The sequence below is a fragment of the Trachypithecus francoisi genome, unplaced genomic scaffold (genome assembly GCF_009764315.1).
Source record: "Trachypithecus francoisi isolate TF-2019V2 unplaced genomic scaffold, Tfra_2.0 Lachesis_group14, whole genome shotgun sequence".
NCBI lineage: Eukaryota > Metazoa > Chordata > Mammalia > Primates > Cercopithecidae > Trachypithecus > Trachypithecus francoisi.
In genome coordinates, this window is record NW_022681459.1 from 59,213,564 (window position 1) to 59,238,618 (window position 25,055).

A 25,055-nucleotide genomic window follows, 5' to 3' on the forward strand; every position below is an offset into this window, starting at 1 on the left:
AGCCTCCTGAGTAGCTGGGACTACAGGTGTGTGCCACCATACCCGGCTAATTTTTTGTATTTTTAGTAGAGATGGGGTTTTGCCATGTTGGCCAGACTGGTCTCAAACCCCTGACTTCAAGTAATCTGCTGGCCTCAGCCTCCCAAAGTGCTGGGATTACAGGCATGAGCCTCCATGCCCAGCCTAAATGTTTAATTTACTATTGTTAGGTAGTTAAACTAACCACATTGAGGACCACCTTTGGGTTAGCAGTTCATGAAAACTGAAGGTGTGCCTGTCAGTAATGGGTGGTGCTTACCGGAAGGCTCCATCACTTACATCTCGGAGGGCATTAGAGTTGTCTGGCAATTTATAGGTTTGAAGCGTTTTCATATGTATAAAAGATATATATGTGTGTGTGTGTATATATATGTGTGTGTGTATATACATACATATATATACATATACACACACACACTTCATATATAGAACAGATATATTACCTAGAATCTAATTGTGAAATTGTATATTTTCCTATCAATGTTTATAGACAAGGAATTGTATAAAGAATAGTATCCTTAAAAAATATCTCTTAAGTATAGCTCCAAATTATTTCAAGTCCAGGGATTTTACCAAAAAAAAAAAAGGTAGTTTAGTGGTGTTCCACGGTGGTATTTTCAGAGACTTGGGTGGTTTTATACCTGCCTGTCCTTTGCAGCTTGTATAATGCATCAAGTTTCACTTGACTCAGAAGTGATACCCAAGTCATGCCTTTTAAAGGTATGTAAATAGATTTTACACAGAATAAAATTAAATGTGTAAGTTGATTTGGAAACTGCATGCATGTCAAATCATTTCAGATATGAATATTAAATGATGGACTAAGTCTGGGTCAGAGGAAACACTTGGTAATACAGGTCTGTATTTGCCTGTGTGGCTTCTCACAACATCTTTGATTATTTCACTGCTTATTGGCAACTTCTACAGATGATAGCAAAGAAAGTTTAGGCTAGGTGTGGTGGCTCACACCTATAATACCAGCACTTTGGGAGGCCAAAGCAGGAGGATCACTCGAGCCCAGGAGTTCAAGACTAGACTAGGAAATATAGTGAGACCTCTTCTTTACAAAAAGTTTCAAAAATATTAGCCAAGCATGGCGACACATGCCTGTAGTCGTAGCTACTTGGGAGGCTTAGGTGGGAGGATCACTTGAACCTGGGAGGTAGAGGTTGCCGTGAGATTAGATGGCACCACTGCACTCCAGCCAGGGCAACGGAGCAAGACTCTGTCTCAAAAAAAAGAGACAATTTAAGTTAAATCAGTACTCTTGCTTGGTAGCCGGGTTGCTAAGAGAACTCTAGGTGAGGTTGCCTAATGGGAACTCAGAGACCCTCACTGGCTCCAGGTCACCGACAGGCCCCTGTGGGGCCTTTCTGCCTTGTAAGGGCTTCAGGGATCTTTCAGACTTCCCCTCCTTCCAAGGCTTAATCAAAAGGGTTAGCCCCAGAAGCCACTGTTGCTATGAAACTGTTACAGTTTGAAACCTGGGAGCAGATGACATATTTATATAGACCATGCCTCCTGGACGCTTGCCAGAGAGACCTTGGGGTATTGTTTATCACGCCCTGCAGATTGTCTAATAGGAACATAAATGCCTTCTCTAGTCCTCCTTGGTAGGGTGACCACCATTAGTAGAATGAGGGTACTATTAGGTACTTTGGCAACTGCGGTAAAGTAAACGTGGACTCTGAAAGCAAATATATTAGTTCGATGAAGAGCTCTTATTGCTTTCAAATTATTCATTAGCCCATTAGAACTTGAATATTATGAATTATGAAAGAGTTCTGTTTCTGTTAAAAATAGGATAAAACCTGTCCTTGTTTTTTATTATTATTATTATTGAGTTCCATTATTTCCAGGATACAAACAGTATAATTATATATTGAGTACAAGATAATGAAACTAGAACAATTTGCTCAGCCTTATAAAGCCAGCATGGCCTTCATTAGAATAGACAACTGTCTATAGCTCTAAATCAGAGAGAATGTGATATTAGGATGCTCTTTTTTTTTTTTTTTTTTTTTTTTTTGAGACGGAGTCTCGCTCTGTCACCCAGGCTGGAGTGCAGTGGCTGGATCTCAGCTCACTGCGAGCTCCGCCTCCCGGGTTCCCGCCATTCTCCTGCCTCAGCCTCCCGAGTAGCTGAGACTACAGGTGCCCACCACCTCGCCCTGCTAGTTTTTTTTTTTTTTTGTATTGTTAGTAGAGACGGGGTTTCACCGTGTTAGCCAGGATGGTCTCGATCTCCTGACCTCGTGATCCGCCTGTCTCGGCCTCCCAAAGTGCTGGGATTACAGGCTTGAGCCACCCCGCCCGGCCAGGATGCTCTTATCAAGGGATTTTAAGGAATGTTTTCAAGATTGGGTAAAGACAGTGGGAGGGCAAAAATAAAAGTAAAAAAGCATTGAGAGCTACACAGTCAAAGCATTAGAAAGCCAATAAAGATTTAGCGATGAGGAAGGAAAGTCTCTTGGTTTCGAGGCAGGGACTAGAGGCCGTTAGTGGTCCCACTCACCCTATCCTTCCAAGGGTCAGCTGGAGGCCTGGCTGGTGGTCTGTCCGTCCCCTTAGTGAGTTGCCGGTCCTCCTGCTGAGTTGCTCCTGCTTAGCATGAGCACAGAGAGTCTCTCATGGGTGACTGGAAGACAGAGAAGGCGCCACCTAGCCCACGCACCGACTGCTGCCTCACAGGCTTATGCTGGTCAGGGGGACCCAAGCCGATGGCTGTCTCTCTCCTTTGACTTCTGAATAGTTCAGTCACTTAAAAGTAATCGGGGCCGGGAGCGGTGGCTCAAGCCTGTAATCCCAGCACTTTGGGAGGCCAAGAGGGGCGGATCACGTGGTCAGGAGATCGAGACCATCCTGGCTAACCTGGTGAAACCCCGTCTCTACTAAAAAATACAAAAAACTAGCCGGGCGAGGTGGCAGGCGCCTGTAGTCCCACCTACTTGGGAGGCTGAGGCAGGAGAATGGCGTAAACCCGGGAGGCGGAGCTTGCAGTGAGCTGAGATCCGGCCACTGCACTCCAGCCTGGGTGACAGAGCGAGACTCCGTCTCAAAAAAAAAAAAAAAAATGATCAGATTCCCCTACATTTCAGGATAAGCACATTGGCTTATAAGAATGAAGAATGTGGGCCGGGCGCGGTGGCTCAAGCCTGTAATCCCAGCACTTTGGGAGGCCGAGACGGGCGGATCACGAGGTCAGGAGATCGAGACCACCCTGGCTAACATGGTGAAACCCCGTCTCTACTAAAAAAATACAGAAAACTAGCCGGGCGAGGTGGCAGGCGCCTGTAGTCCCAGCTACTCGGGAGGCTGAGGCAGGAGAATGGCGTAAACCCGGGAGGCGGAGCTTGCAGTGAGCTGAGATCCGGCTACTGCACTCCAGCCTGGGCAACAGAGCGAGACTCCATCTCAAAAAAAAAAAAAAAAGAATGAAGAATGTTATTTACTTAGAGTGTTGCTCAATCTACAAAATTTAGTATCACAGAGTCATGAAGAACCTGGAAGTTCACCCTCACCTTGCACCAGTCCAGTGCTGACCCCCCTCTTCCCACTCCAGGGCCATCCAGCCTCTACTGTGCCCTTCCTTCTCCTCAAGGCAGCCATTTGGTCCCAGGGCAGCTCCGTGAGAAACTCTCCCTTTCATTAACACAGCTTCTGAGGCTTCTGCGCTCAAGTCAGCCTCTGTTCCATAAGCCAGTTCACAAGCTTCATGAGGGCAGAAGCTGAATGTGTCTTCTTGCCCTGTGTCTTCCCCTAGCAGAATGCCTGACTCCTCATAGGTGCTTATTAAGTAGTTTTAAAATTCCTCATTGAATTGGTCTTAGTTTTTTTATGGTCCCTTAAAATAAGTCCCTCAAACATGTGAATATCACCTTCCAGGCCAGCACACATCCTACATCTTTTGAACCTTCCTCTGATGTAACTTCCGGTTCCTTCAGTGTCCTGATCTCTCTTCTCTGAAGGGGAATGGGTCATCTCTCTTCCTCCAGGCAGAGCCTGGGTGCAGTACAGATCCACTCATCCACCATGGGGAAAGCCTGGTCGGTTTCTAGCTGAAATCCAGATATACTTTGAACACCGCGTTTTCCTTCCTAAGGAGAAGGTGCTAGTGTCATGAGATTTGTTCTTAATGACCTTCTTACCAGAGAAGGCAGAAGCCACATTGAGAAATTCTACTTTCTGTCTATTAAGGATGTAATGTCATACCATCTGCTCCAACAGCAGGTTTATCAAACTCTGTCCCTTTTTTGGTTTTGTTTTGTTTTCTGCCAAGAAAGAGTAAATTGGTTCTTAGCATTGCCCCACCCAGATCTTGGTTCACTGAGGTCCCTGGCCTCTTTGCTCTTAGGGGTTCTTGCTTTCCTCTTACATTGGCCTTTGGTTACTGGCCCCTCTGACCTATGATCTCCATCTTTTGTGCAACTCCTTATAGCACGGAGCTTGGTGCTCACCTTGTTTCCAGTGTGCTTCCTGTCCTTACTCTCTGGAGAAAGCCTGGATGATGTCTGTTAAGGCCTCTGTGTTCTCTTCTGTCACTCTTCCTTTCCTAAGACCTCCCTGGGATCTGCCTCTCTCCTCTGAACTTCTTGGACTGCCTTCATGAGGTGTGTCTATCTGGCCAGACTGCTTTTCCATCCTAAGCTGTTGTGAATTCTGGCATAGCACAGTCACTTTTTGTTTTGAGACAGTATCTCACTTTATCACCCAGTCTGGAGTGCAGTGGCATGATTACGGTTCATCTCAGCCTCAGCCTCCCACGCTCAGGTGATCCTGTCACCCAGGCTGGAGTGCAGTGGCATCATCACAGCTCACTGCAGTCTCGGCCTCCAAGTAGCTGGGACTATAGGTGTGCCACCATGCCCCATTATTTGTTTTCTTTTAATCCCCAGAGATGGTCAGGAAACAGTTATTTTATTTGTTTATTTATTTATTTTGCATTTTTTGTTGAGATGGAGCTTTGCCATGTTGCCCAGGCTGGTCTGGAACTCCCAGGCTCAAGCAGTCCACCTGCCTTGGCCTTCCAAAGTGCTGGGATTACAGGTGTGAGAAACCGTGCCTGGCTGGTTGATGGTCCTTTTTTCTCAAGGCTTTGGCACATCCACCTTGCCTGTCAGTCGCTCCTGTTCCAGGCAGACCTTGCTGCTCTTGGTCAAAGATTTTTCTCTAATCACACAGGACAAAAGGCCGCCACTGAGTGCTGCTCTCTGAGCAATGCCCTGCTCGGTGATAATTGGTTAATTAAAGTGTAAACTGATCCGAAGACCAGGCTCTCCTGAGATGCTTGCAAATCAGATCAAGTTTACTGCAAGCTCCAGGCTGAAAGAGTATCCGCAGAATGGTCCAGTGATCAATGATCCGTAGCTTTGTATCCAACTCCAGGAGGGGGTTAATTAGCATCATTTACATCATTTTCATTGAATGTACTTAACATGGAAGGGATTGCCAACAAGAAGCTCCCTGTATGGAGTCAGTTCTCTAGGCCCAGCAGTGTTACTTGTGACTGCCTAACCAGGCAGAGTAAGACCTCAAGAGAGTGAAATGTGTAACCTGTGGTGGATAACATATAAAGATGCCCTGTGTTGTCTGGATCGGCCGGGTAATACTAAGGTAACAAACATCCCCAGATCTCAAGGGCTGAACACAATGGCAGTTGATTTCTTTTTCACATAAACTCAGCTGAGGGTGCAGATGGCTCTCTAGAGTACCTGTCCTCCATGTGTCACTTTGATTGTCCAGACTGATGGAGGTTTTACCTACCTGAGACTGTAGCACCTGGAACACAGTCTCTTCCGGGTAGCTTGGGAAGAGAGGACTGGGCAAGGTTGAACACAGGTACTTGAAAGGCCTTGGAAATGACACACCTCGTGTCTGTTCCTGTCTTATTGGCTAGACCTAGTAATGTGACTGCCATTAACTTCAAGGAGGCATCCCCCACATCCGTGGAAGTGAGAGACCCCAGAATGAGTGTCAGCAAGGACCTCCAAAGTCACTGTTGTACTCTTGCTCATACAGGTACTTTGACGAGGCAGTGGAGTTAAGGAGCAGTTCTTTCTCTAGCTGGGATGACAGTTCAGATTCCTACTGGAAAAAAGAGACCAGCAAAGATACTGAAACCATTCTGAAAACCACAGGCTATTCCGACAGGTATGAATGCAAAACTGTGGGGCTGTAGTAGTGAATCCATGCATTTCTGGGAAAAAATTGCTGATAACATGATGACATGAAAACCTTTGTAAGGGGCTGGGCATGGTGGCTCATTCCCGTAATCCCAGCACTTTAAGAGGCCGAGGTCAAAGTATCACTTGAGCCCAGGAGTACAAGGCTGCAGTGAGCTATGATCATGCTACTGTACTCCAGCCTGATCAACAGAATAAGACCTTGTCCCCCTCAAAAAAGAAAACCTTTTGAAACCTTTTGTAAGACTAGTGAATAATTTTGTTCTACTATTTCAGGAATATTGTTTTGATTTTTTTTTTTTTTTTTTTTTTTTTGAGACGGAGTCTCACTCTGTTGCCCAGGCTGGAGTGCAGTGGTGCAATCTCAGCTTACTGCAGCCTCTGTCTCCCAGGTTCAAGCAATTCTCCTGCCTCAGCCTCCCGAGTAGCTGGGACTACAGGTGCGCACCATCATGCCAGGGTAATTTTTGTGTTTTTAGTAGAGACAGGGTCTCACCATGTTGGACAGGCTGGTCTCAAACTCCTGACCTCAAATGGATCCGCCTGCCTCGGCCTCCCAAAGTGCTGGGATTACAGGTGTGAGCCACCATGCCTGGCCTGTTTTGATTTTAAATTACTGATTCTAAATAGGAGGTGCACATCAGAATCCTCTGTGGACCTTGAAATAAATGTGTGTGTGGAGGCCTCTTCCCTGAAGATTCTGATCCATGGGTCAGGGGTGGCCTAGGCCAGGAAGGTTTCACCTTTTTCCCCAGTTTTTTGTTTTTTAGATTGAGTCTCACTCTGTCGCCCAGGCTGGAGTGCAGTGGCGCAATCTCGGCTCACTGCAAGCTCTGCCTCCTGGGTTCACACCATTGTCCTGCCTCAGCCTCCCGAGTAGCTGGGACTACAGGTGCTGGCCACCATGCCTGGCTAATTTTTTTTGTATTTTTAGGAGAGATGGGGTTTCGCCATGTTAGCCAGGATGGTCTCAATCTCCTGACCTCATGATCCACCTGTCTCAGCCTCCCAAAGTGCTGGGATTACAGGCATGAGCCACCTCACCCGGCCTTTTTTCCCCCAATTTTAAGATATTATTTACATATAGTAAAATTCATCTTTTTAAACTTACAGTTCTGACAAGCACATACATTCATGTAATTACCACCAAAACCAAGGAACAGAACAGTTCCCATCACCTCCAAATTTTCCCCATGCCCTTTGTAGTCCCCCCTCCCCTGCCCCTGGCCCCTGGTCACCCCAGTTGTGTTTTCTGGCCTTACAATTTTGCCTTTCCCAGATGTCATATAAGTGGAGTCATGTAGCAATTGGCCTTCCTACTCTGGTTTAACTTATCTTAGTACACTTGGTCAAGACTCATTCATTCTTGTGTTCATTCCTCCTAATTGCCAAGTTTATCCATTCACCTACTGAAGGACTGTCTCCAGTTTTTGGTGATTATGAATGAATTTATTTTCCAACCAGAGAACTTCTGAGAGTGCAAAGGGGCACTACTAATATGTTGGGACAACAGGTGTGACTTGAAATTGTCCCAGGTAACTGGGACATTTTATATCCTATACAATGTAGAGAGAGCAGTGTCCTATGGACATTCCAAACAGTGTATTCAGTGTTTACCATTTGATCCGAAATGTGAAATAACAGACCCCATTTTAAACAGAAATTCCTTCAAATATTGTATTGTTTGGATATTTATTCTTTTTGGTTTTTTTTTTTTTTTTTTTTTTTTTTTTTTTTTTTTTTTGAGACGGAGTCTCGCTCTGTCGCCCAGGCTGGAGTGCAGTGGCCGGATCTCAGCTCACTGCAAGCTCCGCCTCCCGGGTTCCCGCCATTCTCCTGCCTCAGCCTCCGGAGTAGCTGGGACTACAGGCGCCCGCCACCGCGCCCGGCTAGTTTTTTTGTATTTTTTTAGTAGAGACGGGGTTTCACCGTATTAGCCAGGATGGTCTCGATCTCTTGACCTCGTGATCCGCCCGTCTCGGCCTCCCAAAGTGCTGGGATTACAGGCTTGAGCCACCGCGCCCGGCCTCTTTTTTTTTTTTTTTTTAATTAGAATTTTCAGGCTTTTAAAAATGACCTAAAATCCTTTTACAAAATTTACTGCTATTGGCATTTTTAAAAATAAAATGAGTATGAAACACATTTGCTTCACCTCAAATTAGTTAACCTAATTTGGCTGTTTTTAATTGCAGACCTACTGCTCGCCGCAAGCCAGAGTATGAGCCAGTTGAAAATACAGATGAGGCCCAGAAAAAGTTTGGCAATGTCAAGGCCATTTCATCAGATATGTACTTTGGAAGACAAGCCCAGGCTGATGTAAGGGTCCAGAGAGTTTATTTGGGTGCCGCATAATGCAGGAAAGAAATGTGGGTGTGGGCATTGGGGAGGAGATCCTGAGTGAGCTAGGTTCAGGCTGCCAGATGCCCTCCAGCCTGAAAGTGCTGGAGTCGGGACTTGAACCCAGATCGTGTGCTTGCTGCCTCAGCAAGAGGAGTGTTTACAAGACAAGGACTTACCTCACAGTTCTCTTATTCCTCTCTCGGTGTTTTGAATAGCCATTATCCAGTGTCTTTTGAATGTATTTCAAACAATTGTTGATGCAGCTGTAATTTACTTAATAACTTTTAAACATAGTGAAATGAAGCACATGGATATGTTTCTTTTTTTTTTTTTGAGACGGGGCCTCCCTGTCACCCAGGCTGGAGTGCAGTGGCACAATTTCAGCTCACTGCAACCTCCGCCTCCCAGGTTCAAGGAATTCTCCTGCTTCAGCCTCCCAAGTAGCTGGGACTACAGGCATGCACCACTACACCTGGCTAATTTTTGTATTTTTAGTAGAGATGAGATTTCACCATATTGGCTAGGCTGGTTGGTCTTGAACTCCTGACCTCAGGTGATCTGCCTGCCTTGGCTTCCCAAAGTGCTGGGATTACAGGCGTGAACCACCATGCCTGGCCAGATATGTTTCTGGGGAGTGCATATATTTATGTTCAGGTTGTTGGCTTTTCTCAGAAATGTTAATGAACTTGGCCAGGCACTGTGGCTCACACCTTAATCCTGGCACTTTCGGAGGCTGAGGCAGGTGGATCACCGGAGGCCAGGAGTTCGAGACCAGCCCGGCCCACATGACGAAACTCCGTCTCTACAAAAAATACAAAATTTAGCTGGGTGTGATGGTGCACGCCTGTAGTCCAGCTCCTTGGGAGGCTGAGGCAGAGAATCGCTTGAACCCGGAAGCAGAGATTACAGTGAGCCAAGATCACATCACTGCATTCCAGCCTGGGTGACAGAGTGAGACTCTGTCTCAAAAAAAAAAAAGAAAGAAATGTTAATGAACTCATCAGAGTGAAGTCTTGCTAAGCTGTAAGACTCAAGTGGAAGTGGGAAGGTTTACGTCTTCCCTCTCATCTTGAATGGCTAGTGTGCCTCTGACTATTTGGATCATGGTTCCCTAAAATGTGCTGAATGTATTTTGCAGAAGTTCAAACTTCTGCAAGTATAACATTTCACCATCATTTTGAAAGTAGAATTGGGCTGGGCGCGGTGGCTCAAGCCTGTAATCCCAGCACTTTGGGAGGCCGAGACGGGCGGATCACGAGGTCAGGAGATCGAGACCATCCTGGCTAACACTATGAAACCCCGTCTCTACTAAAAAAATACAAAAAACTAGCCAGGCGAGGTGGCGGGCGCCTGTAGTCCCAGCTACTCGGGAGGCTGAGGCAGGAGAATGGCGTGAACCCGGGAGGCGGAGCTTGCAGTGAGCTGAGATCCGGCCACTGTGCACTCCAGCCCGGGCGACAGAGCGAGACTCCGTCTCAAAAAAAAAAAAAAAAAAAGAAAGTAGAATTGCCCCTCGCTGTTCCCATGGTCCATCATATCTGCCTTGCTTCAAAGTTGACATTCAAGTTCAGTTTTAAAATAGTGTCATGGGGCTTGGAAAAGAGCCTCTTAGAGTGGCCTTTGCTGACCGCTGGCTAGAAGCAGCAGCAGGAGAGAGATGCTGCTCTCCCTCCCTCCCTCTGACTGCCTCGGCACTGGCTGTCTTGGCTGAGGTGCTGTATGTTGATCGGTTGGCCTGTGACCTGCCTCCCATGCAGAACATGAGCTTTGTGCTGTCCCGCAGGACCCGGCCTTGGCAGTGGCATTCAGTAACTGTTGGAGAGAAAGAGCCTGGGGGGCAAACACTTTGAAATGACAGCTCCTCGGTGATTCTTCTTGTAAAACTGCCCACGATCTTTGGAGCCTAACGTTTCCTTTTCCTTGTCTTCTCTAGTATGAGACCAGGGCCCGCCTAGAGAGGCTGTCGGCGAGTTCCTCCATAAGCTCGGCTGATCTGTTCGAGGAGCAGAGGAAGCAGGCAGCAGGTAGGGGGTCACTGAACAAGAGCTGGTCTCTGTCATGTCTATGGTATGAACACATTTCATCTAGATAGGACTGTTTCCTTTTCCAAGATATTTTAGCAACCATTATTTGATGCTCTGATCTCTGCTGTAAGTCAGGTAGAGCAGAAGTTACTGTTCCAGGCTTCACATGTGAGGAGACCAAGTCATGAAATTCAAGCATCATCCCCAGCATTGCCTGGCAATCATCCTTCTAAACACTGTCATAGAGGAATGCTTTCTAGCTGAGTGCGTGAAGGGGTGGCCTGCGCCTCCACACTTGTGGGTGTTTCTCGTTAGGTGGAAACGAAAGACTTGAGAAAAGGAATAAAACTCAGAGACAAAGTGTAGAGAAAGAAAAGCGGGGCCCAGGGGACCGGAGCTCAGCTTACAGAGGACCCACGCCGGCACCGGCCTCTGAGTTCCCTCAGTATTTATTGATAATTATATTTACCATCAAAAAGATAAGGGAGTGGCTGGACAATAGAATCATTGTAGGGAGGAAATCAGCAGTAAGACATATGAACAAAAATCCTTGTAACATGAATAAGTTTAAAGGAATATGCTGTGCCTTGAGATGCATATGCGAACATCTCCATAAGCCTTTTAGCAGCATTGCTCCAGCAAGCCCCACCTTATTCCTAAAGGCAGTTTTCTCCTTACTCAGTAAACAAAGCACACAAGGGGTTTTACCCGGAGATGTTCCATTGCCCAGGGAGGGGCAGGAGACAAATGTTTTTCTTTTTCTCTTTCTTGAGATTTAAGAGAATGGTGATGACCTTTAACCGTAAGCAGCCTTTAGGCACTTGTTTATTTTTTATTTTTTTTATTTTTTTATTTTTTTTGAGACGGAGTCTCGCTCTGTCGCCCGGGCTGGAATGCAGTGGCCGGATCTCAGCTCACTGCAAGCTCCGCCTCCCGGGTTTACGCCATTCTCCTGCCTCAGCCTCCCGAGTAACTGGGACTACAGGCGCCCGCCACATCGCCCGGCTAGTTTTTTTGTATTTTTTTAGTAGAGACGGGGTTTCACCATGTTAGCCAGGATGGTCTCGATCTCCTGACCTCGTGATCCACCCGTCTCGGCCTCCCAAAGTGCTGGGATTACAGGCTTGAGCCACCGCGCCCGGCGGGCACTTTTTTAACAAAGCACATTCTGCACAGCCCAAAATCCTTTTAACCTTAAATCACCTTCGCACATGTCTCTTGCAAGGACAAAGTTGAAGGTAAGGTCACAGATTAACAGCATCTCAAATACAGAACTAAATGGAGTCTTTTATGTCTACTTCCTTCTATATAGACATGGTAACAAGCTGATCTCTCGTTCTTTTCCCCACAAGTGCGGATGTGCTATGAAATACCACGTGGTATCTTAGCCTTAGCGGTGGAAAGCCCTGGGCTCCCATGTGATCCTAACCACCCTCTAGCTGTGAGCCCTTGAGTATGTCATGGCACCTTTAGCCTCAGTCTCCTTCTCCGTCACGTGGGTGGATAAAACTACCTCACAAGGTTGTCATGAGGCTTAAATGAGAAATAGGAAGTGCCACCAAGTGTCTGGCACACAGCAGGCCCCAGGGGTGGGCAGAGGCAGATAGAAGCATGTGGCTCTACCAGCATCTGTCTTCCAGGGAAGACGGAACACAACTCTGGGAGTGAGCAAGCAGAGGGGAATTGCCTGTCTCCCGTATCCCTCTTCAGGGTTCAGACCCCAGTGAAGAGGTGTCTGGTCCTCCCAGGGCTGGGATGACCTAGGATGGGGCAGCCTGGGAGCCCAGTGGTGGGCTTCAGAGCGCCGGCCCCTCTGCTTCGACTTCCATATCCCCCTGACTGAGGGATGCCTTGCAAGAGTACCCTACAAAGACCTCTGCCAAGCCACAGTGGGGAGGAGGGGCCTGTGGTTAACATGAAAGGGGCAGCATCCTCTGAGGTCGTTTCGGGAACCCATTTGTCAGCAGGAGAGCCAAGGGGAGGAGGACTCTCAGGAGTCAGGCATTCCAGGCCTGGCACCCTCAGCGCCCCTCATTTCTAGGCCTAGAGGAACTGGGTGTGGCTCTAGGTGACCAACCTGGGCAAACACTTGGCCTTACAGCCATAGAGAACAGCTGTTTTCAGAGTCCAAAGAGAAACAGCTCGACAGAGAAGGACTGAGTGTCAGCGACATTCTGGGTTGCGGTTTGGGAATGTTATAGAGACACACTGTGGCCCTTGGGGTGCAGTGGGCACTGCTAAGTTGCTGTGCTGTGGTGGAGGCAGCACACCTAGCCAGGTGGCACCAAGTGAGCCAAGGGTTGTGCTGGCAGAGAACCAGGCAGCCCAAGGAGCCAGAGGCCAGGGCCGGAGTGGACAAGCCCCAGCACATTCACTGCCAGTGAGGGTGTGGCGGTGCCTGGGGGTGGGCAGCCAGGGCCACGGCTCCCATGAGCCACTCTCTGGGCAACAGCACACCCTGTGCCTCACCCCAGCCTCGAGCAGAGGGGGCTCGTTTCCTTCAGGCAGTTGCTTGCTGACTGGGCATTTCCTGGCAGTGAGTCTTGGTGGGGGCGGGTGAGGCTCACTGGCTTGTTCCATCTCCAAACTTTCAGTGTCCCGGCCTTTTGTCAGGGCAACTTCGTTTTGTGACCATCCCTGGCAGAGAGGCGCTCCAGCCACCTTTGGAGGCCTCCAGCAACCCCAGCCTTGCTGCCCCCACAGGTCAGTGCTGGGTCGCCTTGTAGCGGCCCTGGCACAGGCGGCAGACCAGTCCAGAGACCTGCATTGTTCAGTCCCCCGACTCCCTGCAATGGATGCTTTTGTAATTTAAGTCAGTAGAAGTTTTTCTCTGAAGCATTGTTTGTTTAAAAAAAAAAAAAAAAAAATTGGAGATCAAATGAGAGCAGCCTTTCCAGTTACTGAAACAAAATAGTGGCCAGCCTGTGTTTACCTTCCTGTTCCCTTTCAGAGAACAAAGATCCATTAAATTTTCTTGACCCTGTGTAGGTGCCAAACCAACCCTGATCCCTGGCACCTCGTGGTCATTGTAAGGTGCACCCTGGGGTGAGAGGCCACCCAGAAACCTTCATCCCCCTGCCCCTGCTGGGGTCTCACTGTGTTGCCCAGGCTGGTCTCAAACTCTGGACCTTAAGCAAACCTCCCTCCTCAGCCTCCCAAGAAGCTGGGATTACAGGCACCAGCAACTTTTATTAAATGTTTATTTTTTATTATTTAGAGCATATTTCAACAAAGAGCTTTATGTGTTCTGCCTCCATAAAGCTTGTTTTCTTATAAAATTTTTTTCTTTTATTTTGTCTTTAATACTTTGTTATTGAAGTAAAAGTTTGTTTTAAGAAAACAAGTTCTTTTTTGTTTTTTTTTTGAGACGGAGTCTCACTCTGTTGCCCAGGCTGGAGTGCCGTGGCCGGATCTCAGCTCACTGCAAGCTCCGCCTCCCAGGTTTACGCCATTCTCCTGCCTCAGCCTCCCGAGTAGCTGGGACTACAGGTGCCTGCCACCTCGCCAGGCTAGTTTTTTGTATTTTTTAGTAGAGACGGGGTTTCACCAGGTTAGCCAGGATGGTCTCGATCTCCTGACCTTGTGATCCGCCCATCTCAGCCTCCCAAAGTGCTGGGATTACAGGCGTGAGCCACCGCGCCCGCGCCCGTCTCGGCCTGCCAAAGTGCTGGGATTACAGGCGTGAGCCACCGCGTCTGGCCAGAGAACAAGTTCTTAAAACTTGTTCTGGGGCTGTGTTTTCTGGCCAGACGCGGTGGCTCACGCCTGTAATCCCAGCACTTTGGGAGGCCGAGGCGGGCAGATCACAAGGTCAGGAGATTGAGACCACAGTGAAACCCCGTCTCTACTGAAAATACAAAAAATTAGCCGGACGCGGTGGCGGATGCCTGTAGTCCCAGCTAATCGGGAGGCTGAGGCAGGGGAATGGCGTGAACCCGGGAGGCGGAGCTTGCAGTGAGCCAAGATCTTGCCACTGCACTGCAGCCTGGGCGACAGAGTGAGACTCCGTCTCAAAAAAAAAAAAAAAACTTGTTCTGGGCAAGGCACGGTAACTCACACCTACAATCCCAACACTTTGGGAGGCCGAGGTAGGTGGATCACCTGAGGTCAGGAGTTCAAGACCAGCCTGGCTAACATGGTGAAACCCCATCCCTTCTAAAACTACAAAAATTAGGCCGGTCACAGTGGCTGACGCCTATAATCCCAGCACTTTGGGAGGCCAAGGCGGGTGGATCATGAGGTCAAGAGATCAAGACCAGCCTGGCCAACATGATGAAACCCCATCTCTACTAAAAATACAAAAATTAGCTGGGCATGGTGGCACGTGCCTGTAGTCCCAGCTACTTGGGAGGCTGAGGCAGGAGAATCACTTGAACCTGGGAGGCGGGGGTTGCAGTGCGCCGAGATCGCGCCACTACACTCCAGCTTGGCGACAGAGCGAGACTCCGTCTCAAAAAAAAAAAAAAAAAAGCCAGGCATGGTGGTGGGCGCCTGTAATCCCAGCCGCTCAGGAGGCTGAAGCACAAGAATTGCTTGAACCCTGGAGGGGGAAGTTGCAGTGGCCGAGATTGCACCACTGCACTCCAGCATGGGCAATAGAATGCGATTCTGTTTCCAAAAAAAAAAGAAAGAAAGAAAAAAAGAAAAGAAAAAAAGACACTATTCTGCGTGGTGCCTCACCTCTGTAATCCAGCACTTTAAGAGGCTGAGGAGGACGCATCGTTTGAGCTCAGGAGTTCCAGACCAGCCTGGGCAACATGGCAAAACCGTGTCTCTACAAAAAACACAGAAATTAGCCAGGCATGGTGGTGCATGCCTGTAGTCCCAGCTACTCTGGAGGCTAAGGTGGGAGGATGACTTGAGGCCAGGAGGCAGAGGTTGCAGTGATCTGAGATTGTGCCACTGCACTCCAGCCTGGGCAATAGAGCCAGGCCTTGTATCGAAAAAAAAAAAAAAGGAAGGAAGGGAGGGAGGGAGAGAGAGAGGGAGGGAGGAAGGAAGGGAGGAAGGAGGGAAGGAGGGAAGGAGGGAAGGAGAGAGGGAGCAATTCTGTATTCCTTAATTTCCAAATGTTCCTGGGTGTTTCTAGCCCAGGAACCCTGTGGCCGTTCTTACGGGCAACTCTATTTCACTGTAGCTGAAGGATTGAGTGGGAAGCACATGTAAGCGCCCGCAGCCAACCTGACCTGGCACAGCAGCAGTCCCTGTGGCCACACCCATGGGACAGGGTCATTGGAACTGGGGGACTGCCCTCAACTGGGCACTGCCTCAGGCAGGTGTGAGGCACTCAGACACCAGATGACAGAGTGGAGGCAGCGTGTGAGAGCCAGGATACAGCAAAAAGCTTCAAACCCAGCTGCCCCCTCAGCATGTCTCTTTCCAGAAAGCCAATTCTGATTGGTTGAATGAGAGCACGTCTGCGTGGCAGTGCAGACACCTGCACCCTTCCTTGTGTGCATCGTGGGGTCAAGTGGCAGGCTGTTTGTGGGGTCCCTTGACCACTGTCTCCTTTTCTCCTTGCTCCGGCCCAGGGTCTGGGAGTATGGCCTCAAAAGCACTGCCCTCAGTCTGCAGTCAGGCAGTCCGGTTTGGTTATTGCCACATGTGCTTGTCAGACAGTATAGCTGTGCAGTGGCATTGCCAACAGAGATTCAGTTAAACCAGAGTGGCATGTATTTAGCAAAGTGGCATCTGTTAACGCCTATCTGAGAAGTAGCCATTGGAGCAATTTGTTGTTAAACTCATTGTTCGGCTGGGTACAGTGATACACACCTGTAATCCCAACACTTCAGGAGGCCAAAGTAGGATTGCTTGAGCCCAGGAGTTCCAGACCAGCCTGGAAAACATAGTGGGACCCCCATTTCTTTTTTTTTTTTTTTTTTTTTTTTTGAGACGGAGTCTCGCTCTGTCGCCCGGGCTGGAGTGCAGTGGCCGGATCTCAGCTCACTGCAAGCTCCGCCTCCCGGGTTCACGCCATTCTTCTGCCTCAGCCTCCCGAGTAGCTGGGACTACAGGCTCCCGCCACCTCGCCCGGCTAGTTTTTTGTATTTTTTAGTAGAGACGGGTTTCACAGTGTTAGCCAGGATGGTCTCGATCTCCTGACCTCGTGATCCGCCCGTCTCGGCCTCCCAAAGTGCTGGGATTACAGGCTTGAGCCACCGCGCCCGGCCGGGACCCCCATTTCTATAAAAAATTTAAAAATAAAAAAATTAGCTAGGTGTGATGGTTCACGCCTGTAGTTCCAATTGCTCAGGAGGCTAAGGCAGGAGGATCACTTGAGCCCAAAAGATTGAGGCTGCAGTGAGCCATGATCACACCACTGTACTCCAACCTGGGCAACAGAGTGAGTCCCTGTCTCAAACAAACAAACAATGCCCAACTTGTTCTTATAATCTTGGAATTACTTTTTCTCTTCATTTGTCTCCACGAAGCAGAGAGATTAGAACATGGTATTCCTTTAAAAATTCTTATTTTGGGTTGGGCGCGGTGGCTCACACCTGTAATCCCAGCACTTTGGGAGGCTGAGGCGGGCAAATCATGAGGTCAGGAGATCGAGACTATCCTAGCCAACACGGTGAAACCCCATCTCTACTAAAAATACAAAAAATTAGCTGGGCGTGGTGGCGGGCACCTGTAGTCCCAGCTACTCGGAAGGCGGAGGCAGGAGAATGGCGTGAACCCGGGAGGCGGAGCTTGCAGTGAGCTGAGATTGCGCCACTGCACTCCAGCCTGGGCGACAGAATGAGACTCTGTCTAAAAAAAAAAAAAAAAATTCTTAGGCCGGGCGCAGTGGCTCAAGCCTGTAATCCCAGCACTTTGGGAGGCCGAGACAGGCGGATCACGAGGTCAGGAGATCGAGACCATCCTGGCTAACACGGTAAAACCCCAAACTAGCCGGGCGAGGTGGCGGGCGCCTGTAGTCCCAGCTACTCGGGAGGCTGAGGCAGGAGAATGGCATAAACCCGGGAGACGGAGCTTGTAGTGAGCTGAGATCCGGCCACTGCACTCCAGCCTGGGCCACAGAGCGAGACTCCGTCTCAAAAAAAAAAAAAAAATTCTTATTTTGAGGAGCCTGGGAGTTGTCCTGGAACCTTCCACCTCCCTCGTCACACCATAGACCCATATGATTGGAGTCTCTCCTGGGTGACCCCAGACCTGAAGCGTGGCCACAACGCCCTGCTTGGTCCTCCTGCTCCGGTCTTGGCTGCTGCTCACCCCTCTCCTCGCTCCTCCCACAGTGATGTTTTGAAACAAAGTCATCCGTGCTGAAAATCCTGCCCTCGAGAGCTTGAAGCGCAGCTCCCCACCCAGTACTCACCTCCAGCTCCCTACCCAGTACTCACCTCCAGCTCTCCACCTAGTACTCACCTCCAGCTCCCTACCCAGTACTCACCTCCAGCTCCCCACCCAGTACTCACCTCCAGCTCCCTACCCAGTACTCACCTCCAGCTCCCCACCCAGTACTCACCTCCAGCTCCCTACCCAGTACTCACCTCCAGGACCGTGGTTCCATTGGCCTCTGCAGCCGCATTTCTCACGATTCACTGCTGTGGCTCGCTCCAGCAGTGTTGAGCCTGTGGAGCCCCCAGCCCAGAATGCTTTTCTCCCCATTCCCCCAGACAGCCCTCCAACCCGTATTTACCCTGGGGGCCTGGTGAGTGCCCCCTGCACCACTCTTGTGCCTTACACTGAGGGCAAGACCATGTGATGACCATCTCCCCAGTGGACCGTCAGTTCTCATTTCTGTGCTCTTGACACCTGACAGAGCCTGGCAGAGGAAGCCCTCTGCAGGTATTTGAGGATGAATGGGTGGAGGGAGCTTGCTGAGTCTGAGTGCCTGCCCGCCGGCCAGCATAGGCTGGAACACGCCTCCCACTACCTCCCGTGTCCCATGGCCAGTGCCAGGCTGCAGTGGCAATGTGTTCCGCCTCCAGCACAAGCCTTGCGAGCTGTGTGCATGTCGCCATGTTTCTTTCCCTGTCGTAGTAGGCAAGGAAGCTGGAATTGAGAGGTGGCCCCGGCCGGGCGCGGTGGCTCAAGCCTGTAATCCCAGCACTTTGGGAGGCCGAGACGGGCGGATCACAAGGTCAGGAGATCGAGACCATCCTGGCTAACACGGTGAAACCCCGTCTCTACTAAAAAAAAAAAAAAAACTAGCCGGGCGAGGTGGCGGGCGCCTGTAGTCCCAGCTACTCAGGAGGCTGAGGCAGGAGAATGGCGTGAACCCGGGAGGCGGAGCTTGCAGTGAGCCGAGATCACGCCACTGCACTCCAGCCTGGGCGACAGAGCGAGACTCCGTCTCAAGAAAAAAAAAAAAAGAGGTGGCCCTGTGGGCTTGGACCGCAAGTGGTTGTGATGTACAGAACCCCCTGCCCACCTGCACTGGGCACAGCGAACATCAGTTGTGGGTGGTTGTTAGCTCAGCATCACCTGTCCTGTCCTGACTCATCCAGGGCATTTGCCACAACCACGGACCACTGTGTAGCTCAGCGTCCCCTTTGTCTCAGAGAGGGGAGCCGCTGTCTTCTTCCTGGCTGCTCAAGCAGAAACCTGGGAAATATCCTTAATCTGCCTGCCTCCCAGCCTGCCTCGGCGTCAGTCAGTGTGTCTCTTGACACCTGCCTCCTGAGGACGCTCAGCCCATTCCCTCCTGATCCCCACTGCCACTTGCTCAGGCTCAGGTACCGCCCCATGTACCTGGACCCCTGCAGCCACCTCCAAGCTGTTCACCTGAGTTTGCTCTGTGTCCCCTCCACATGACACAGGTCACACTTTAGTGGTGTTATCAGTTAATTGTCTGATTTCCTTAGTAGGTGGTGAGCTGTGGAAAAGTGGGTCTGTGGTGGTGTCCTCAGTATGCACTGTGGGTGTTCTGAGAACAGATAGGGAGGAGAGATTCCCTGGGTCAAGACGCTTTTCCTGAGCAGGTGGCTGGAGCTGTCATTTCCTGGAGCTCATTGTGTAACCTGAGCACAGTAGGGCTGTCTTTGACCATGGCCACCTGGCCCCTCCAGCCTGCCCAGACAGCCCTCAGAGGAGACACAACACCCCAGTCCCATCACTGTGTTGGAATTCCACTCTGTCATTGGTGAAGGCCTATAAGATTTTACACAGTCAGCTGGAGATGGAGCTGGGAGGACCTGCATCTGTGGTAGGCATGAGAACAGTGCTGTGGGCAAATGCAGTGTCTCTTCCAAGGGGCACATTGCAGGGTAACTTGTCAGTTCTGTTTTGTTCTCAGAGAGGGACTTGACCAAGGATTTCTGTTTTGTTTTTGTTTTTGAGATGGGGTCTCGCTCTGTCACCCAGGCTGTGGTGGGGTGGCACAATCTTGGCTCACTGCAACCTCCACTTCCCCAGTTCAAGTGATTCTCCTGCCTCAGCCTCCTGAGTAGCTGGGGTTACAGGTGCCCGCCACCATGCCCAGCTAATTTTTTGTGTTTTTAGTAGAGATGGGGTTTCACCATGTTGGCCAGGCTGGTCTTGAACTCCTGACCTCAAGTGATCCACCCACCTCAGCCTCCCAAATTGCTGGGATTACAGGCGTGAGCCACTGTGTCCGGTGGGTTTCTGTTTTGTAAGGAACAGGTGGTGTCATGTGGGGCTTAGGGCATAGCTAGGTGTGGCTACTCCTGAGGACCTGCAGGGTTTGCGTTCAGCTCACTGAGCCCCTGCAGCGTCTTATTACAATTGTGACACAGAAGTTTATGAACCCCTGATTGTCAGCTCTAGGAGTGTGGTCAGACCTCCTTTATGTGTGATAACCCTGATGAGCTTCACCCACATTGGTAGCAGTTATGGTGATGTTTATGTCAGGGCAACCAAAACTCAAGCAACAGTAACCCACTAACACCGGTCCTAGCAGAGAGGGTGGAGGTGTGAATTTCTGTACCTGGGAAGACTGGCAGTGGAGCTTGGCTTCTAAGTCACAGTCAGACAGCATCAGTGATGTATCCATGTGGCTCACCTCCCGGGGGAGGTAACAAGCTTCCTCCATCCCCCAAGCGAGTGGGAGGGGCAGTCGTAGTCACAGATGGCAGCTGCTTTGCTTCGTCCCTGCCAATAACCCCAGAGCAAGCAAATGGCTCCTCTTGAGGATACATGCATCCCAGGGAAGGCTCTCATTGGTCAGGCCTGGGTCATGAGCCCATGCCTGTGGACAGGGTAGAAGGGAGAGGTGGTTCCAGGAGGAAGGGAGGAGTACTGTTACCAAAAGAGGAAGGAGGCGATGTGAAAGAGGCCGTCCGTGTTGGCCCATCTGCCTTTTGCTGGGTACTTAACCTGCCAGGGCTGTGTTAAGCACCTTGAGGAAATGGGCCCAGAGAGAGCAAGGAACTAACTTCTCCAGAGGCACATAGCCTGGACGTGGCAGTGCCAGGATTTGAACTCATGGTGGTGTTAAGTCCCCCATACTACATCTTCTCTCGTGTGGATTCTCTCATGTGGATCATGGCAGGGCTGCCACTTCAGCCCGAGTCTCCAGCCCACTGCTGGGCTCCTTGTGAGGCAGCAGGAGGGGAGACATCCAGGTTCTCTGAAGCCGTTGAGCACTCTGGGCACAGGGTTTGCTGCAGCCATGGCCGTGGTAGTGATGAGCCAGCTTCTGTGTATGTGCAGGGAACTACAGCCTGTCCAACGTGCTGCCCAACGCCCCCGACATGGCGCAATTCAAGCAGGGAGTGAGGTCCGTTGCTGGAAAACTCTCCGTCTTTGCTAATGGAGTCGTGACTTCAATTCAGGTCAGTGGAATGGGGCGGTGCTCACTGGCTATGATGGTAGGTTCAGCAGTTTGAAAATGAGACCTACTTCAATCTTCAACTGCTGGAAAATTCAATTATGTATTATTGGATCGATATGTTTGCTACAGTATAACCCAGGACATTATGAAAACCAGAAATTATGATTTTATATTTCATATTTTCTAATGTACTCTCTGGGAATTGTTAGAGGAATTGTCATGACCATTATGTAGTTTTTTTTCCCTAGATTGGAACAGAGAAGTATTAAGAAAATTGAAATTATCTGTAATGCCCCATCACAGGGATAACCTCTTAATATTTTGGTATATTTTTAGCTCTAGATTTCTAAGGATATTTTTCTATACATAGATTAAAAGGATATACATATCTTTTAAAATTAAAAAGGGATTATATTGTATATAGGGTTTTATATCTTGCTTTTTCTCTGTGATGTTAGGAGCATTTCCATGTCATCAGAAGTTTTTCTAAAACCACATTCTATCGAGTGAAAACATAAGCCAAGGATGGCACATACTTGCACATGAGTGTCGAGGCCATCTCTGACGATATGAATGGCTCGTTTCTTTGTACCTTCTTGTTTACATCAGGCCATTGAAGAAGGATTCTATTAATGTAAGACGCTGCTAAAGGAAGTAGGACTGAAACCATGTGGACTCTGGTGCCTCTAAAGGGGGTTCCTGGCCCCAGGCAGATGCTGCTCTGGCTGCAGGTTAAGGAGGGCATGGAGGTGCCTCCCGTTCTGGAGAGTTCCGTTAGCCCCAGGACTCTTAATGTAGCTGTTTTCACACTGTGAATAGCACAGTCTTCCCTTTCGTTTGACTCTGAAGTTAAAATTCACAGAGTTCTTTCATGTCCCTTAGGTCAGCTAAGCCCACATCAGTCTCCAAATAGGTAACATCCGTATTTTATAGATGGTCATCCCCATTTTAGAGATGACTCCCTTTTATATCCCCATTTTACAGGTGAAGGAATTGAGGCACAGGTTAGGTCACTTCTGCAACATGACCAGCTGAGCCGAAATTTCAGGGCTTCAAACACCAAATGTGTTCCTCTGTCCTCCCCATCACACTTGCTTCCCAGAGGGCTCAGCAAGTAGCCTCTGGCCCACTGAGCATCCTTCCACCCAGACACTTTGCTCCCTGCCTCCCGATCCCAGGACTGTGGCCATGGATACCAGAGACAGGATGTGAATCCTGTTGGCTTCTGAAGCCCACACCTGCCCTCAGCCTTGAAGCTGCAGCAATGGCTGCTTCCAGATGAGCACACCCTCAGGGTGTAGTGTTCATGTCACATGCCCGACACCGGCTGCAGTGTCACTTTTGCTGATACTGAATATTCAGGGCGCAGGAGTCAGGGATCGCTGCTGAATGGTCGTAAACTTCCGTTTTGGTTCTCTCTTCAGGATCGCTATGGTTCTTAATACTGAAGTCATGATGTGTATTTCCTGGAGAAATTCCTCTGTAAACGAACCAGTGACCACACAACAGGCGGCAGTGAAGACCAGATAGTTTTGCAGATTGTTTTGCTACTTTTTCATATGGTATATGTTTCTGATTTTTAGTATTTCTTTGGAGAAATTCTGAGTTCTGATGTAGTAGGAGCTTTACTGTGATTTCTGTTTCGTGTTCCTTCCTGCCACACCCTCCTTTGGCGTCTCCACGTATATCCTTGCTTTATTTTCTTGGAACCTTTGGTTTCAACACTGAGGGCCTGGAGACATCGGCTCCTCCTGTTCCTGAGCCAGGAGCCTTCATGTGGGGGGCGAGGAGAGGTCTCCATGTGACACATGGCTCAGGGCTGCCAGAATCAGCAGATGCCGGATGGACCTGCAGAAACAACACTCACCACACACATGTCCTTCAAAAGACCAACAGCGGCGGGTGTCTTCTGTGACGGATTGCTTCATTTATGTTTCTGCATAGTAAGGTGACTGCCAAATAATATTTGAAGTCATCTGTCACTTTGTAAATTATTTTCTGTGACCTATAAATTTAAAAATATTTTTCAGTGAGTGCTTTTAACAAATGTAAGCTTCTGCCTTGCCAAGGGGATTAATGTGATCTTGTAAAAGGTGTTGCTGTTTGAATTGATGAGAAATGGAAGAGGAGAACTCCCTAAGGGTGTGTATAAATGGATGTGGTATACAGAATTAACATGGAGTGAGGCAAGAAGATACAGCTACAGAGAATAGTTCCATGTATGGGAGAACAGTCATTGTAATTGGGTAGTTTTGTTAATATTTTTAAACCTTGCTTTTCAAAAATTACAGAATGTGTATAAACGAATGAAGAAAAATAATTTAGCTGTGTTTTAGACAGCATTAGAATATATTGTTCAGCACAGTAAAATATATTTGAAATCTGATAAGCCAAAAATGTGGTTTTGAATGAATATTTTGTGAATCTTTCTTAAAAGCTCAAATTTGTCGACTTCTAAATAGAATAAACACTTGCAGCAGATGGCGTTGCCTACATTTTTTCCTGAAAGCTTTAGTAATAAGTCATCGTAAGTCGGAGTTTGTGGTGTAACATTGATGGACATTTGTATTGTGATAACTGTAGATGGACATGGATTTAATGTGCGTTTGGGGCCTGATGTGCAGTTGTGATGAATTGGGATGTGGTTCGTAGCACAAGAGCAAGGTGGAGTGTCCTGGTTGAAAATGACGTTGGGCCAGGTGCGGCAGCTCACACCTGTAATCCTAGCACTTCGGGAGGCTGGGGCGGGAGGATTGCCTGAGCCCAGGAATTTGAAACCAACCTGGACAACATAGTAAGACCCTGCCTCTACCAAAAAAGAAAAAATTCAGCCGGGTGCAATGGCGTGTGCCTGCCTGTAATTCCAACTACTTGGGAGGCTGCAGCAGGAGGATCCCTTGAGCCCAGGAGGTCAAGGCTGCAATGAGCTATGATCTCAACACTGCACTGCAGCCTGGATGACAGAGCAAGACCCTGTCCCCCCCCCCCCCAAAAAAAACAGTTGGGAGGGAGAGGATTGACTCCCCACTCCCAGAGCCTTAGCTGAGGGTGCCTGTGATGTGCCTTCCATGCCTCTCCCCACTGCCCCTCCCCTTCCCTGCTGCCCCTCAGTCTCCGCCCTGCCCCTCAGTCTCCCCACCATGCCCCTCCCCGCTGCCCCTCAGTATCCTCCCATGCGCCTCCCCGCTGCCCCTTGGTCTCCGCCCTGCCCCTCAGTCTCCCCTAACCACACACCCACCAAATCCCTACCCCTAGGTGTACTGGGTCTGCCACAGGCCCCTACATCTGGGTCCCCAGAGGCCCTGGAGAGGAGCACAGGGAGCCGGGCTTTCACTCTCTTCCTAAGGCTGAAGTCCTACCCCTGGGTTGCTGCTTTTCCCAGCCTGGGCCAGCCCGGACACCTGTGGTCCTCCTCTTTGGGTCCCTGGATGTGGAAATAGGCCTCCAGTCGCCCTCAGTTCCCCTGAGGAGAGGGTTGCGGGAGTGGAGGGACTGTGCTGTGTAACCAGGCTTTGGAGGCAGGACACCGACCTGGGCTTGGAGCTCTAGAGAATCATCGACTGGCCTCAGTCCCAGCTCTGCCCAAACCCTGAGGGTCTGGGAGCCTGGCCTGGCCCTCCCTGCTGGTGAGCCTGCTGATGCCAGCCATCTGACACCACACTGATGCCACCTGTGTGCCCTTGCCAAGTGGGCAGGGGCCTCTCCCGCTGGGCAGTGCTCTGCATCCGTGTG

At 49.5% G+C, this 25,055-nt stretch overlaps 1 protein-coding gene and 1 long non-coding RNA gene across 3 annotated transcripts in view; both read left to right on the forward strand.

Moving 5' to 3' along the window:
• The window catches only part of ARFGAP3 (ADP ribosylation factor GTPase activating protein 3), a 71,214-nt gene extending 47,407 nt beyond the window's left edge, over positions 1-23,807 (forward strand). Inside the window, exons 12-16 of one of the 2 annotated variants that reach the window (XM_033233720.1) lie at positions 6,058-6,189; positions 8,414-8,537; positions 10,495-10,585; positions 21,203-21,324; positions 22,748-23,807. In XM_033233720.1, coding sequence (XP_033089611.1) covers positions 6,058-6,189; positions 8,414-8,537; positions 10,495-10,585; positions 21,203-21,324; positions 22,748-22,765 — 487 coding nt within the window. In that variant the 3' untranslated portion in view covers positions 22,766-23,807. The remainder of the gene's footprint in view (positions 1-6,057; positions 6,190-8,413; positions 8,538-10,494; positions 10,586-21,202; positions 21,325-22,747) is intronic. The other variant, XM_033233721.1, reaches the window with a different exon arrangement.
• LOC117096371 lies at positions 10,595-13,496 on the forward strand. The gene is made up of 3 exons (XR_004442467.1): positions 10,595-10,853; positions 11,898-11,902; positions 11,974-13,496. It is a non-coding gene; the product is annotated as an uncharacterized LOC117096371 (long non-coding RNA).
• Positions 23,808-25,055: the final 1,248 nt, after the last annotated feature.